Raw genomic sequence first — 13,949 nt, 5'->3', positions numbered from 1 at the left:
AACACGACGTTCACATGTGCGTGAATGATCGATCGTGTAGCGGCAGCAACAATGTCCTTGTTTATCTTATTTATAGACTTTCTCTCACCTAGAGTTTATCTCCACAAGGAAACTTAATTCACAAGGAAAGTAAGAGTTTAATCAGAAACAAACTCTTTTTAAACATTAATACCATATTATGATAATATTTGCATAATCCTCTCATTATCTAGAAAGGAAAATCTTATTAAATATTATATAAATAATATTTCTCTTCATTGACAAATCTTTGACCTTGTGTCTCGCATGAGATTATGTGATCTCATTCGATATTAGGTAAAAAAAGAAAATCTATATAATTATCATCGGAATTATATTTTCCTAACAAAGATTTATGCCATTAATTTCCCATATATTTAAATCCAAAAAACTTGCAATACCTTTACACAACTTAAGCATATCTGGAAGAACAATGGCAAAGAAAAAAATCTCATTGCTTCTAATTGTTTCATTCTTTTCTGCAGTCGCTACATGGAAATGTAATGCTCAAGGACCAGTAAGTTGCTATTGTTTGATAAAGATTTATTTCATTAAAATTATAGAATATATGATCTTACCCCGTGATTTTTGCATCATTTTGTGATTTTATTTCTTTCTTCCTATATATATACCGGTTCAATTAATGATATATCGCCGTGAAATTGCACAGAAGAGTTAAAGAATTAGAAACTTAAAAAACGTACGGGAAGTTCTAACATCGGTTCAATTAATGATAATCCTAAAAATTAATATATCAGTTCAATAAATGATTTTCTGTCGTTTTTAAAACATCAGTTCTATTTTTTTTTTTTGCTATATACTGTTTAAATTATTGATAATCCTAATAATTAATATAATATAAATTTTTATTTTCAGCCAAAGACATGGTGTGTGGCGGCCTCCACTGCCCAGGACAATGATTTGCAATCAACTATAGATATCGCATGTGGAAATATCGTAAATTGTTCCCCGATTGTTTCATTTTCCCAGTGCTATTATCCCAACACACTGCGTAACCATGCATCATTCGTTCTCAATCTCTTATATCGCCGTCGGGACGACCATTGTTTGAGAGGACTCGGTGTTATAGTTACACAAGATCCATGTAAACAAATTTTCATTTCTTTCTCCATTTTTTCAATATTATTATCATTAATTATGTTGATGTTTTGCAGCTTATGGAGGTTGCCATTACCCATAACGTACATGAAGAAGAGTGTGGGCAGCAAGAATAATCACTACTTACTGTGTTTCTGATTTTCGATGAAATTATATTGGGAAATGGTTATTTTCATGAACTCTTGCGTTTTTGCCATAACAACATTCTTTAATTAAACTGAGACTTTGAATATGAAGGGGAAAATAGGGAAAAAACCGACCGAATTTTAGTTTTATATGGATTCTTTTGAAGTAATACAAGTTGAATTTATTTTATTAACCTAACCAAATTTGTGATATGAGATTTCTGATATCAGATCTTTTAATATTTCAAAGAATATTGTCTAAAATTTAACATATATCAACATTCTTGAATAATATTAATTTAAGATGTAACATCTTTTAATGATTCTGAAAAATAAGGATCCAAAGTCAAAGATTTATCTGTATATATTCTGAAGAATAATGATGTAAAATTTAGGATATATCAATATTACGTGGACGTGTGATCTTCTGTCCAATCCATAACAAAAGGCATGGCCCAATTATTTAGATTTTCTTTATTGCTATAAACTTCTAATTTATTTTACTTGTATGTCGTAATTTTTTTATTCAAAACTTAGGTTGGACTCGTCTTCCTCAACAACACCGGTGGATAATTCATAAATGAATTACGTTAATGAGAATGATCAATGATATATTTTGTCATGTATTTTTATTATGATTGGAAGATTGTACACAAAGCTTGAATATTCCTCCAAAGTGTGAAGGTTTGTTTTGTGTATTAGTTTAATATTTGAAGTGCTATGACTTGTGAACAAAAATAGAAACAAAGATTGACGGTCGTTTACTGTTGGCAGGCTATGTTATGTGTTCGTTTGCTTTGATTATCAAGATTTGAGGATGAGAGACTATAGTTCCTTAAAGATAGTCGTCATGTTTAAGTTTTGGTGATTGTGTAATATCTTCAATTATTGGTTGGATACAGTTTGAATCGGACATTTGCTATCAATTATTTTATTGAATTGTCTTGTATCGATTATACAACTTTTCGGTTCGGTCAGTAACCGAATAGAGAGATTGCACACCCTCCTATTCCTGGAAATTTTAATAAAAATGCGGGGCATGAGAATCAAACTGAGTTTATTCAAAATTATTGAGAGACTCAACCGCGAACCAAATGTATATATTTTTCCATTTGGGGTTAAATAATATATTTAATAAAAAAATCCTATCTAGGACTCGTCTTTTTAAACTTTTGAGTAAACGTGAACAATCAATAGAACAAGACAGATGCATACAAATTTGTATTTGAAAGTATTCTTTTGATGGAAAAATCACACAAGGCCAGGCAATTTGATGTATTAAATTTGTATTTGACAGTATCCTTTTGATGGAAAAATCACACAAGGCCAGACAATTTAATGAATACATCAGTATTTGTAGGTGAAGAATGATTCAAATAAAAGGTAATTTATTTGACTTTTCTTTCACGTGATTTGTTATATATAGTAGTCAAATATTTTGATGGGGAACAAATATAGTAATTTGCAATAAAAAATATAGATTAAAACAGCACATTTAATATGATCTTTAACGGGTGAACACTTGAAGGCCATATGCAAAGCCAAGTTGCCAACTGATAAATCAATCAAGATTTAATATAATAACTAATTTTGATATACGCATTATCAATTTTACAACACAAAAACCCATATGAGACGGTCTCACGAGTCAATTTTGTAAAACGGATATTTTATATAGGTCATCCACGAAAAAATATTACTTTTTATGTCAAATATATTACTTTTATTGTAAATATGGACATGATTGATCCGTCTTACGAATAAAGATTCGTGAGACCGTCTTATAAAAACCTAGTCATTTTACAAATTACCTTTTATATAATATATTAAGTATTAAGGGATGGAATGATATGCCAGCATCAGCTGCAAATATATTAAATGTTTCTCAGTAAACATTTAATGCTCTTTTTGCTTGTGCAACTTTGAATCTCGTTCCTTTGAAAAGTTGATGTTGAGCATCATTTTGTAATAACTGTTAGCTCCATTAGAACTTGTAGGATGTTAAGGTAATCTTTCTATTTTGGGATAAAGACATAAATGAAGATCTTTATCGGGACTGGTGTGGGACATGGTTGACTTGTAGTAGGGCAAAATCATTTAATGTCCTGAACGGTCACATAATATCTTTTATTAAGTGAACAATGAATAGTTCTTTAATGAAGTGGTTGAAGTTCGTGAACATCCGGGTGAAATTCTTATAACGGTTGAAGTCCTTCTGCTGCAAGCGGTTGAAATCTAAGCGGTTGAAGTGTTCCTGTTTTACAAGATAAATTGATGCTGTTTCCTGAAACAGTTAGATATTGTTTTGATTTTGTCAATCACCAAAACTTTAAAGGTAATAATGATTTCTTAATTAACATCTACATTGGTCGAGTATTTTCTTCCAGAAAAACATTTCAAAACCATCATGCCTGAAAAATTGTAGCTAAATAAAAAATATATTAAAAATATTAATTTAACAATCCATTTTATTAAATATGTAGTATTTAGCACCCAAATAATTTCATGTGATCTAAGTGGATTTTTCTTAAATTTTCGAGCGTTGCATTTTCCCCTCAATAAAAATGGATAAAAATCGTTTTCTTTAGACATTCTAAAATAGATATTAGGATTACTGGGTAGACCATTAAGAGAATGGGTAGTCCAGTCCAACCAGCTTCTATGGGCATGTCTATTAACTACGGGTTCAACTTAACCAGACGGCATTATCCTCACGATAAATTTAATGACCACAATTTCATAAAAAAAAAAAAGTAATTATATGAGGTCAATCACAAATCTCACATATTTAGACAAATGATGACCACTTGATTTAGTGAAGGCAAGACCCCTACTGTAGGATATCGTTAACTGATCATTGAGAATTCTGACTAAAATATTTACTTTCTCTTTTTTCTTTCATATTCAAAGTCTCAGTTTAATGTATGTTGCGACGGGTAAATCACAAGAGTCAAAAATAAATATTAAGAGGTCATGCTTGAAATTTTAGTGCATAATGTATAGGACGATAAAAATTACTAGTACTACTTTTGCCCAAAAAAGAATATTTACACCATAGTCGATGGCTAAGCATGACAATACTTTGTCAATAATATAATCCATGGGGATATAAAATCATATTTTAAAAAAAAAAACTGACAAGAAATTTGAGTAGATAAAATATGTATGTACGAAAAAACAAAATTATATGGTCTTGATTGACCTCAAATTAATATTATGCAAGAATATTATCCAATCTTATATCAATATTATTCAGATTAATATTGAAAAATGTTTACATCAATATTTTTAATTAAATATTAACAAATACATATCTTACATTAATATTCTTTAAAATACCAACTCTTAGATTTTGAATTTTTTATCAATATTATTTAGAAATATCGATAAATCTTTGATCATATATCGGTATAATATTGACTAATATTAAATTTTGATAGATATTATTTACAACTATCAATAAATTGTAGCTCTTATAACATTATTTTTCTGAATATTGATAAATAATCATATTGAATCAATATTTTATGGAAATATTTATAAATCTTACATCTTAGATCAATATTTTACAAATATTGATATATCTTAAATTTTATATCAATATTTATCGGAAATAAATGTTGAAAAATATTTGACCTTGGATCCATATTTTTCACGAACAATAACAAATGCTATATATTAAATCAATATTTTTCAATAATCTTGATAAATCTTAGATTTTAGGTAAATATTCTTTTGAAAGCATTAATAGATCCGAAATCTTATATCAAAAATTTAGTTAGATTATATAAAGATTCGATCACCTAGAGGACATCATATTTTGTTTCTGAAATCGCTCTTACGTACACCAACATTTTTTCTCAAAATAGCCCGTACTTATTTTCAGTATTACCCATCTCAAATTGCACTATGATCTCTAACTAATTTCTATCAATTATTATTAAATTAAACATAAAATTAAGCATTTAATAAAAAAAATCTTATTTAAATTATGATTATAATTTTATACACACAATGTGTGTGCATAATTTACTAGTTAAAATAAAAGATTAAACAGTAAAATATATATGTAATGGAAAAATTGAAATTAAATATAATTTTTCATTTATGTATAATGGCAACCTCCATAAGCTGCAAAACATCAACATAATTAATACGGTCTCATGATATTGTAATATAATAGAAGAAATAAATTTGTTTACATCGAATATACACAAAATATAGCAGAAGACTAATTAAATCCTAATTAATAGTTAAAATCTTTCTAATTATATGAGATATTATGGTTATATCTTTATAATTATACAAAAAAAATTCAAGTATATTGAATATGAATTAGGATTTAATCTTCTTCTATATATATTGAGTCTATATTCCATGCATGTAACAGGAAGTACTTTGTCTAATAAATTTCTATTCGATTGAAATCATAAACTTTATCTTAATTTATTTAGTAAAGTGTGTAATCTGGTAAAATATTATGGTTGTTAAATTGTGTCTCGCATGAGAATCTATAATCTCATTCGATATTACCGATTTATGCCATGAATTTCCCATCTATTTAAAGCCAAAAAACTTGCAATACTTTTACACAACTTAATTGGAATATCAGGAAGAACAATGGCAAATAAAAAAATCTCATTGCTTCTAATTTTTTCAATCTTTCTTGCAGTCGCTACATGGAACTGTCACGGACCAGTAAGTTGCTATTGTTTGATAAAGATTTATTTCATTATTATTATTGAATATGATATTACCATGTGATTTTTGCAATTTTATTTCTTTCTTATTATATATATACCGGTTCAATTAACAATATATCAGATTGATATATGCGTCGTGAAATTGCACAGTTGATAATCAATTAAAAAAAATCGGTTCAATTAATGATAATCCTAAAAATTAATATATCGATTCAATAAATGATTTTCTGTCATTTTCTAAACATCAGTTCTAATTTTTTTTTATTTTGCTATATACCGTTTCAATTATTGATAATCCTAATAATTAATATAATATAATTTTTATGTTCAGGCAAAGACATGGTGTGTGGCGGACTCCACTGTCCCGGACTATAATTTGCAATCAATTATAGATAACACATGTGGATTTTTCGTAAATTGTTCCCCGATTGTTTTATCTTCCCAGTGCTATTATCCCAACACAGTGCGTAACCATGCATCATTCGTTCTCAATCTCTTATATCGCCGTCAGGCCGCCAATTGTTTCAAAGGAATTGGTGTTATAGTTACACAAGATCCATGTAAAACAATTTTTCATTTCTTTCTCAATATTTTCAGTATTATTATCATTACTTACGTTGATGTTTTGCAGCTTATGGAGGTTGCCATTACCCATAACGTACATGAAGAAGAGTGTGGGCAGCAAGAATAATCATTACTTATTCTGTTTCTGATTTTCGATGAAATTATATTTAATTTCACAAACAATTATATATATTGACAAAAATACTCAAGCTAATTAATAAAATATTTTTTGATGAGTTTATTTTTTTTCTTAAATTTAATATCGGGTTTTATGCGAGAATATGTTTTGAAATTTAAAATACTGTAAAAATAAAAACAAAATATGTTTTGAAATTTAAAATACTTCCTCCACTTGATAATTTATCATTTTTTAGATATTTTTTGATTTTGAAATAAACAAATGAAAATATTATGAATTAATAATATAATTAGTGATAAAAAGTTAATTAAGAATAATAATATTGAAAAAATTTAATGATGATAATAATAAAGTAAAAATATTTAATACATAAAAATATTTTTTAAAAGTAAATTGATAATAAATAATAATGTTAGAAAAAATCATAATTAGTACGGTCTATTATTAAATATTTTTACATTATTATTAATTTATTTTTGCTAATTTTATTTTATTTTTTCACTCCTTTTAAATGGAGGGAAATATATAAATAATATTGCTAAGTATGGGTGTGCAAAATTTTGATTAAACTTACTTAACCGACCGAACCAAATTAATTCGAAAATTCGATTCGGATAATTCTGAAGTTCGATTTTGAAATTTTAAACAATCGGTTAATTTGATTAACTAGGTTCGGTTTCAGTTTTAATTTGAAAAATTCGGTTAAACTAAATTAATTGATTTAATAAATAAATTAATTTAAATTGTATATGGACATAAAAAAAATACATTATAAAGAAGTTTAAATTTTTATACATGGACCAAACCTGTCAACCCAATACCATTTTATTTCTGCCGATTGCGCGAGATTTTTGCAACTTTCAACTTGGAAGGCCATGATAGAGGGGCGATCTGGGCTTCCTTCCATACTCTCCCTCTGATTGTTTCGATAGTGGACAACCGCCATCTGATTGTTTTCAGAGTAGACGACCGCCAAGTGAAAATCTTGCGCATGAATGATATGCTAACTGATTTTCCTTCAAATAGCTTTTTGACTATTTAGAAAAATATTTATTATTTTCTGAAATTCATAAAAATTTATGTATTATTATGTAAAAGTTATTTAATTGTGACGATGGATGAATATTTTTATTATATTTTACAAAAGGTTCTAAATAAAGGTGAAGATATGTGATTTTTTTCATTTTAGTAGTTGTGGGCTTATGTATAATCAGTGAAGATCTGAATGGAGCGTTATTTATTTTCTGAAGTTGGTGAAAGAGCTATTTTCAATTATCTAGATGTTGCCAATTTCACGAGAGACATTTGGTGATTGTAATATCTTCAAATGTGTATCTGTTAAGTTTGGTTGTATCATGTTTTGTACTGTTTGAATTTGATTGGAGTTATAGTGTTATTTTTTATTTGCAAGTTAATTTCTTGGGTCTTGACTACAAAACCCATATTTGTCGTTATTGGTTGGATTCAGATTGAATCGGACATTTGCTATCTTTAAAAAATGTTTTTAACTTAATACTCATGTTGATACATAAATTGTAGGCAGTGCTTCAGAAATCATCTTATTGAATTGTCTTGTGGGGCTAAAATGGTATGTAGTTGTTTCCTTGATCCTTATATCAATTATCTTTATATATCTATTCATCCAATAATTTTATTTCATTATTTTTATTTATTATTTATATATTTTGTTAAATATTTCTTGTTATTTATGAGCTTTGCATTGTTTTCTTTTTTTCTTTTTTGTTAAAATTCGTACTTTTTTAAAAGATATCGGTTATTTCGTACGATAACCGAAAAAACCGGTATGAATAATTCGATTTCTATGAATATTTCGGTTGGTTCATGTAACGCCCCAGATTTGACGACTGTCCTCACTGTATCAAGACGAGTCTTTCCAGCGTGCTTATGTCCTCACTCACACGCACCCTAGGAAACTTCCCAGGAGGTCACCCATCCCAAAATTGCCCCAAGTCAAGCACGCTTAACTGTGGAGTTCTTATGTGATGAGCTACCGAAAAGAAGATGCACCTTCGTGATATGAGTAGTACCAATCAAATCTTTTAAGCCCTCTTCAACTGTTCAGTCCATTACATTGCCCAGTCTCGGAACCCCTCTCATTCCCGTGTGGGTCGGTTCATTCATGTTCCCTTCACCTAGAAGCCTGCCAGGAGCCGCTCATTGTCCGTGCAACTGATGGCACCGGCGTTCACCCCCCGCCCTCTTCGGCCCCGGGCCTCACATGCCCACCAGCTTCCGCTTGGTTCGTCCCCGAACCACACCGTACTAAGAGAGGTCGGCTCTGATACCACTTGTAACGCCCCAGATTTGACGACTGTCCTCACTGTATCAAGACGAGTCTTTCCAGCGTGCTTATGTCCTCACTCACACGCACCTTAGGAAACTTCTCAGGAGGTCACCCATCCCAAAATTTCCCCAAGTCAAGCACGCTTAACTGTGGAGTTCTTATGTGATGAGCTACCGAAAAGAAGATGCACCTTTGTGATATGAGTAGTACCAATCAAATCTTTTAAGCCCTCTTCAACTGTTCAGTCCATTACATTGCCCAGTCTCGGAATCCCTCTCATTCCCGTGTGGGTCGGTTCATTCATGTTCCCTTCACCTAGAAGCCTGCCAGGAGCCGCTCATTGTCCGTGCAACTGATGGCACCGGCGTTCACCCCCCGCCCTCTTCGGCCCCGGGCCTCACAGTTCAGTTATTCGGAAAAAAAATCGATTATATAACTGTTCGGTTCGGTCAGTAACCGAATAGAGAGATTGCACACCCTCCCCTATTACTGAAAATTTTAATAAAAATGTAGGGCATAAGAATCGAACTAAGTTTAGTCAAAATTATTGAGAGACTCAACCGCCGAACCAAATGTATATATTTTCCCATATGGGGTTAAAAAATATATTTAATATAAAAAATTCTATATAGGAATCTTGTTTTTTAAAACTTTTGAGTAAACGTGAACAATCAATAGAACAAGACAGATGCATACAAATTTGTATTTGAAAGTATCCTTTTGACGGAAAAATCACACAAGGCCAGGCAATTTGATGTATTAAATTTGTATTTGACAGTATCCTTTTGATGGAAAATTCACAAAAGGCCAGGCAATTTAATGAATACATCAGTATGTGTAGGTGAAGAATGATTCAAATAAAAGGTAATTTATTTGACTTTTCATTCACGTGATTTGTTATATATAGTAGTCAAATATTTTGATGGGAAACAAATATAGTAATTTGCAATTAAAAATATTGATTAAAACAGCACATTTAATATGATCTTTAATGTGTGAACACTTGAAGTCCATATGCAAAGCCAAGTTGCCAACTGATAAATCAATCAAGATTTAATATAATAACTAATTTTGATATACGCATTATCAATTTTACAACACAAAAACTCATATGAGATGGTCTCACGGGTCAATTTTGTGAAACAGATATTTTATATGGGTCATCCACGAAAAAATATTATTTTTTTGTCAAATATATTACTTTTATTGTAAATATGGACATGATTGACCCGTCTCACGAATAAAGATCCGTGAGATCGTCTTATGAAAACCTACGCATTTTACAAATTACCTTTTATTTAATATATAAAGTATTGAGGGATGGAATGATATGCCAGCATCAGATGCAAATATATTAAATGTTTCTCAGTAAATATTTAATGCCCTCTTTGCTTGTGCAGCTTTGAATCTCGTTTCTTTGCAAAGTTGATGCATTTTGTAATAAATGTTAGCTCCATTAGAACTTGTAGGATGTTAAGATAATCTTTCTATTTTGGGAAAATGACATAAATGAAGATCTTTATCGGGACTGGTGTGGGACATGATTGACTTGTAGTGGTGCAAAACCATTTAATGTCCTGAACGGTCACATAATATCTTTTATTAAGTGAACAATGAATAGTTCTTTAATGAAGTGGTTGAAGTTCTTGAAATTCCGGGTGAAATTCTTATAACGGTTGAAGTCCTTCTGCTGCAAACGGTTGAAATCTAAGCGGTTGAAGTGTTCTTGTTTTACAAGATAAATTGCTGATGTTTCCTGAAATAGTTAGATATTGTTTTGATTTTGTCAATCACCAAAACTTTAAAGGTAATAATGATTTCTTAATTAACATCTACATTGCTCGAGTATTTTCTTCCAGAAAAACATTTCAAAACCATCATGCCTGAAAAATTATAGCTAAACAAAAATATCATTAAAAATATTAATTTAACAATCCATTTTATTAAATATGTAGTATCTAGCACCCAAATAATTTCATGTGATCTAAGTGGATTTTTCTTAAATTTTCGAGCGTTACATTTTCCTCTCAATAACAATGGATAAAAATCGTTTTCTTTTGACATTGTAAAATAGATATTAGGACTACAGGGTAGACCATTAAGAGAATGGGTAGTCCAGTCCAACCAGCTTCTATGGGCCTGTCTATTAACTACGGTTCAACTTAACCAGAAGGAATTACCCTCACGATAAATTTAATGACCACAATTTCATAAAAAAAAAGTAATTATATGAGGTCAATCACTAATCTCACATATTTAGACAAATGATGACCACTTGATTTAGTGAAGGCAAGACCCCTACGGTAGGATATCATTTTTTTCTTTCATATTCAAAGTCTCAGTTTAATGAATGTTGCGACGGGGAAATCACAAGAGTCAAAAATAAATCTTCAAAGGTCATGCTTGAAATTTTAGTGCATAATGTATATGACGATAAAAATAACTAGTACTACTTTTGCCCAAAAAACAAGATTTACACCAGAGTCATGTGATGGCTAAGCATGGCAATACTTTGTCAATAATATAATCCATGGGGATATAAAATCATATTTAAAAGAAAACTGACAAGAAATTTGAGTAGATAAAATATGTATATATACGAAAAAAACAAAATTATATGGTCTTGATTGACCTCAAATTAATATTATCCAATCTTATATCAATAAATATTCAGGATTAATATTGAAAAATGTTTACATCAATATTTTTAATTAAATATTAACTAATACATATCTTGCATTAATATTCTTTAAAAATACCAACTCTTAGATTTTGAATTTCTTATCAATATTATTCAGAAGTATCGATAAATCTTTGATCATATATCGGTATAAAGTTGACTAATCTTAAATTTTGATAGATATTATTTACAACTATCAATAAATTGTATATCTTATGACATTATTTTCCTGAATATTGATAAATATTCATATTGAATCAATATTTTATGGAAATATTTACAAATCTTACATCTTAGATCAATATTTTACAAATATTGATATCTTAAATTTCATATCAATATTTATCGGAAATATATGTTGACAAATATTTGACCTTGGATCCATATTTTTCACGAACAATAACAAATGCTATATATTCAATCAATATTTTTCAATAATATTGATAACTCTTAGATTTTAGGTAAATATTCTTTTGAAAGCATTAATAGATCCGAAATCTTATATCACAAATTTAGTCAGATTATCTATACCATTATATAAAGAATCGATCATATTTTGTTTCCGAAATTGCTCTTACACAAACATTTTTTTCTCAAAATAGCCACAACTTATTTTCAGTATTACCCATCTCAAATTGCACTATGATCTCTAACTAATTTCTATCAATTATTATTAAATAAAACATAAAGTTAAGCATTTAATAAAAAAAATCTTATTTAAATTATGATTATAATTTTATACACTACACACAATGTGTGTGCATAATTTACTAGTTAAAATAAAAGATTAAACAGTAAAAAATATATGTAATGGAAAAATTGAAATTAAATATATTTTTTCATCCAAATCAGAAACACAATAAGTAAGAAGTGATTATTCTTTACTACCCACACTCTTCTTCATGTACGTTATGTAAAATGGCAACCTCCATAAGCTGCAAAACATCAACATAATTAATATGGTCTCATGATATTGTAATATATTAATAGAAAAGAAATAAATTTGTTTACATCGAATATACACAAAATATAGCAGAAGACTAATTAAATCCGACTTAATAGTTAAAATCTTTCTAAATATATGAGATATTATAGTTGAATCTTTATAATTATACAAAAAAATTTCAAATATATTGAATATGAATTAGGATTTAGTCTTCTGCTATATATATTGTGTGTATATTCCATGCATGTAACAGGCAGTACTTTGTTTAATAAATTTCTATTCGATTGAAATCATAAACTTTACCTTAATTTATTTAGTAAAGTGTGTAATCTGGTAAAATATTATGGTTGTTAAATTGTGTCTCGCATGAGAATCTGTAATCTCATTCGATATTACAGATTTATGCCATGAATTTCCCATCTATTTAAAGCCAAAAAACTTGCAATTAATACCTTAATTTTCACAACTTAATTGGCATATCAAGAAGAACAATGGAAAATAAAAAAATCTCATTGCTTCTAATTGTTTCAATCTTTTTTGCAGTCGCTACATGGAAATGTAATGCTCAAGGACCAGTAAGTTGCTATTGTTTGATAAAGATATATTTCATTAAAATTATTGAATATGATATTACCATGTGATTTTTGCATCGTTTTGCGATTTTATTTCTCTTTCTTCTTAAAGGCAAAGACATGGTGTGTGGCGACCTCCACTGCCCCGGAGTATAATTTGCAAGCAGTTATAGATATCGCATGTGGAAATATCGTAAATTGTTCCCCGATTGTTTCATTTTCCCAGTGCTATTATCCCAACACAGTGCGTAATCATGCATCATTCGTTCTCAATCTCTTATATCGCCGTGAGGACGCCCATTGTTTGGAAGCAGTTGGTGTTATAGTTACACAAGATCCATGTAAAACAAATTTTCATTTCTTTCTCCATTTTTCAGTATTATTATCATTACTTATGTTGATGTTTAATTTGCAGCTTATGGAGGTTGCCATTACCCATAACGTAAATGAAGAAGAGTGTGCATGGGCAGCAAGAATAATCACTACTTATTGTGTTTCTGATTTTCGATGAAATTATATTTAATTTCACACACACACACACACACACACACACACACATATATATATATATATATATATATATATATATATATATGGGAAAGGGTTATTTTCATGAACTCTTGTGTTTTTGCCATAACAACATTCTTTAATTAAACTGAGGCTTTGAATATGAAGGGGAAAATAGGGAGAAAAAAAACCCACCAACTTTTTGGTTTTATATTGATTCTTTTGAAGTAATTCATACAAGTTGTGTAAAACCCGAGATTTCGTAGTATCA

At 29.3% G+C, this 13,949-nt stretch overlaps 1 protein-coding gene and 1 long non-coding RNA gene across 2 annotated transcripts; both read left to right on the top strand.

Moving 5' to 3' along the window:
* Positions 1-443: 443 nt before the first annotated feature.
* Positions 444-1,280, top strand: LOC140818452 (uncharacterized). Its single transcript, XR_012114986.1, has 3 exons — positions 444-535; positions 895-1,123; positions 1,194-1,280. It is a non-coding gene; the product is annotated as an uncharacterized lncRNA (long non-coding RNA).
* Positions 1,281-13,076: 11,796 nt separating this feature from the next.
* LOC140818296 (major pollen allergen Ole e 10-like) lies at positions 13,077-13,700 on the top strand. Its single transcript, XM_073178220.1, has 3 exons — positions 13,077-13,174; positions 13,284-13,512; positions 13,587-13,700. Exons 1-3 carry the CDS (start codon positions 13,091-13,093, stop codon positions 13,610-13,612), a joined length of 339 nt encoding a protein of 112 aa, XP_073034321.1. The 5' UTR covers positions 13,077-13,090; the 3' UTR covers positions 13,613-13,700.
* Positions 13,701-13,949: the final 249 nt, after the last annotated feature.

The sequence above is a fragment of the Primulina eburnea genome, chromosome 17, assembly GCF_022965805.1.
Source record: "Primulina eburnea isolate SZY01 chromosome 17, ASM2296580v1, whole genome shotgun sequence".
In the NCBI taxonomy this organism is placed as follows: domain Eukaryota; kingdom Viridiplantae; phylum Streptophyta; class Magnoliopsida; order Lamiales; family Gesneriaceae; genus Primulina; species Primulina eburnea.
Note: the sequence above shows the minus strand (reverse complement) of the source record. Positions and strands in the feature narration are given on the sequence as shown.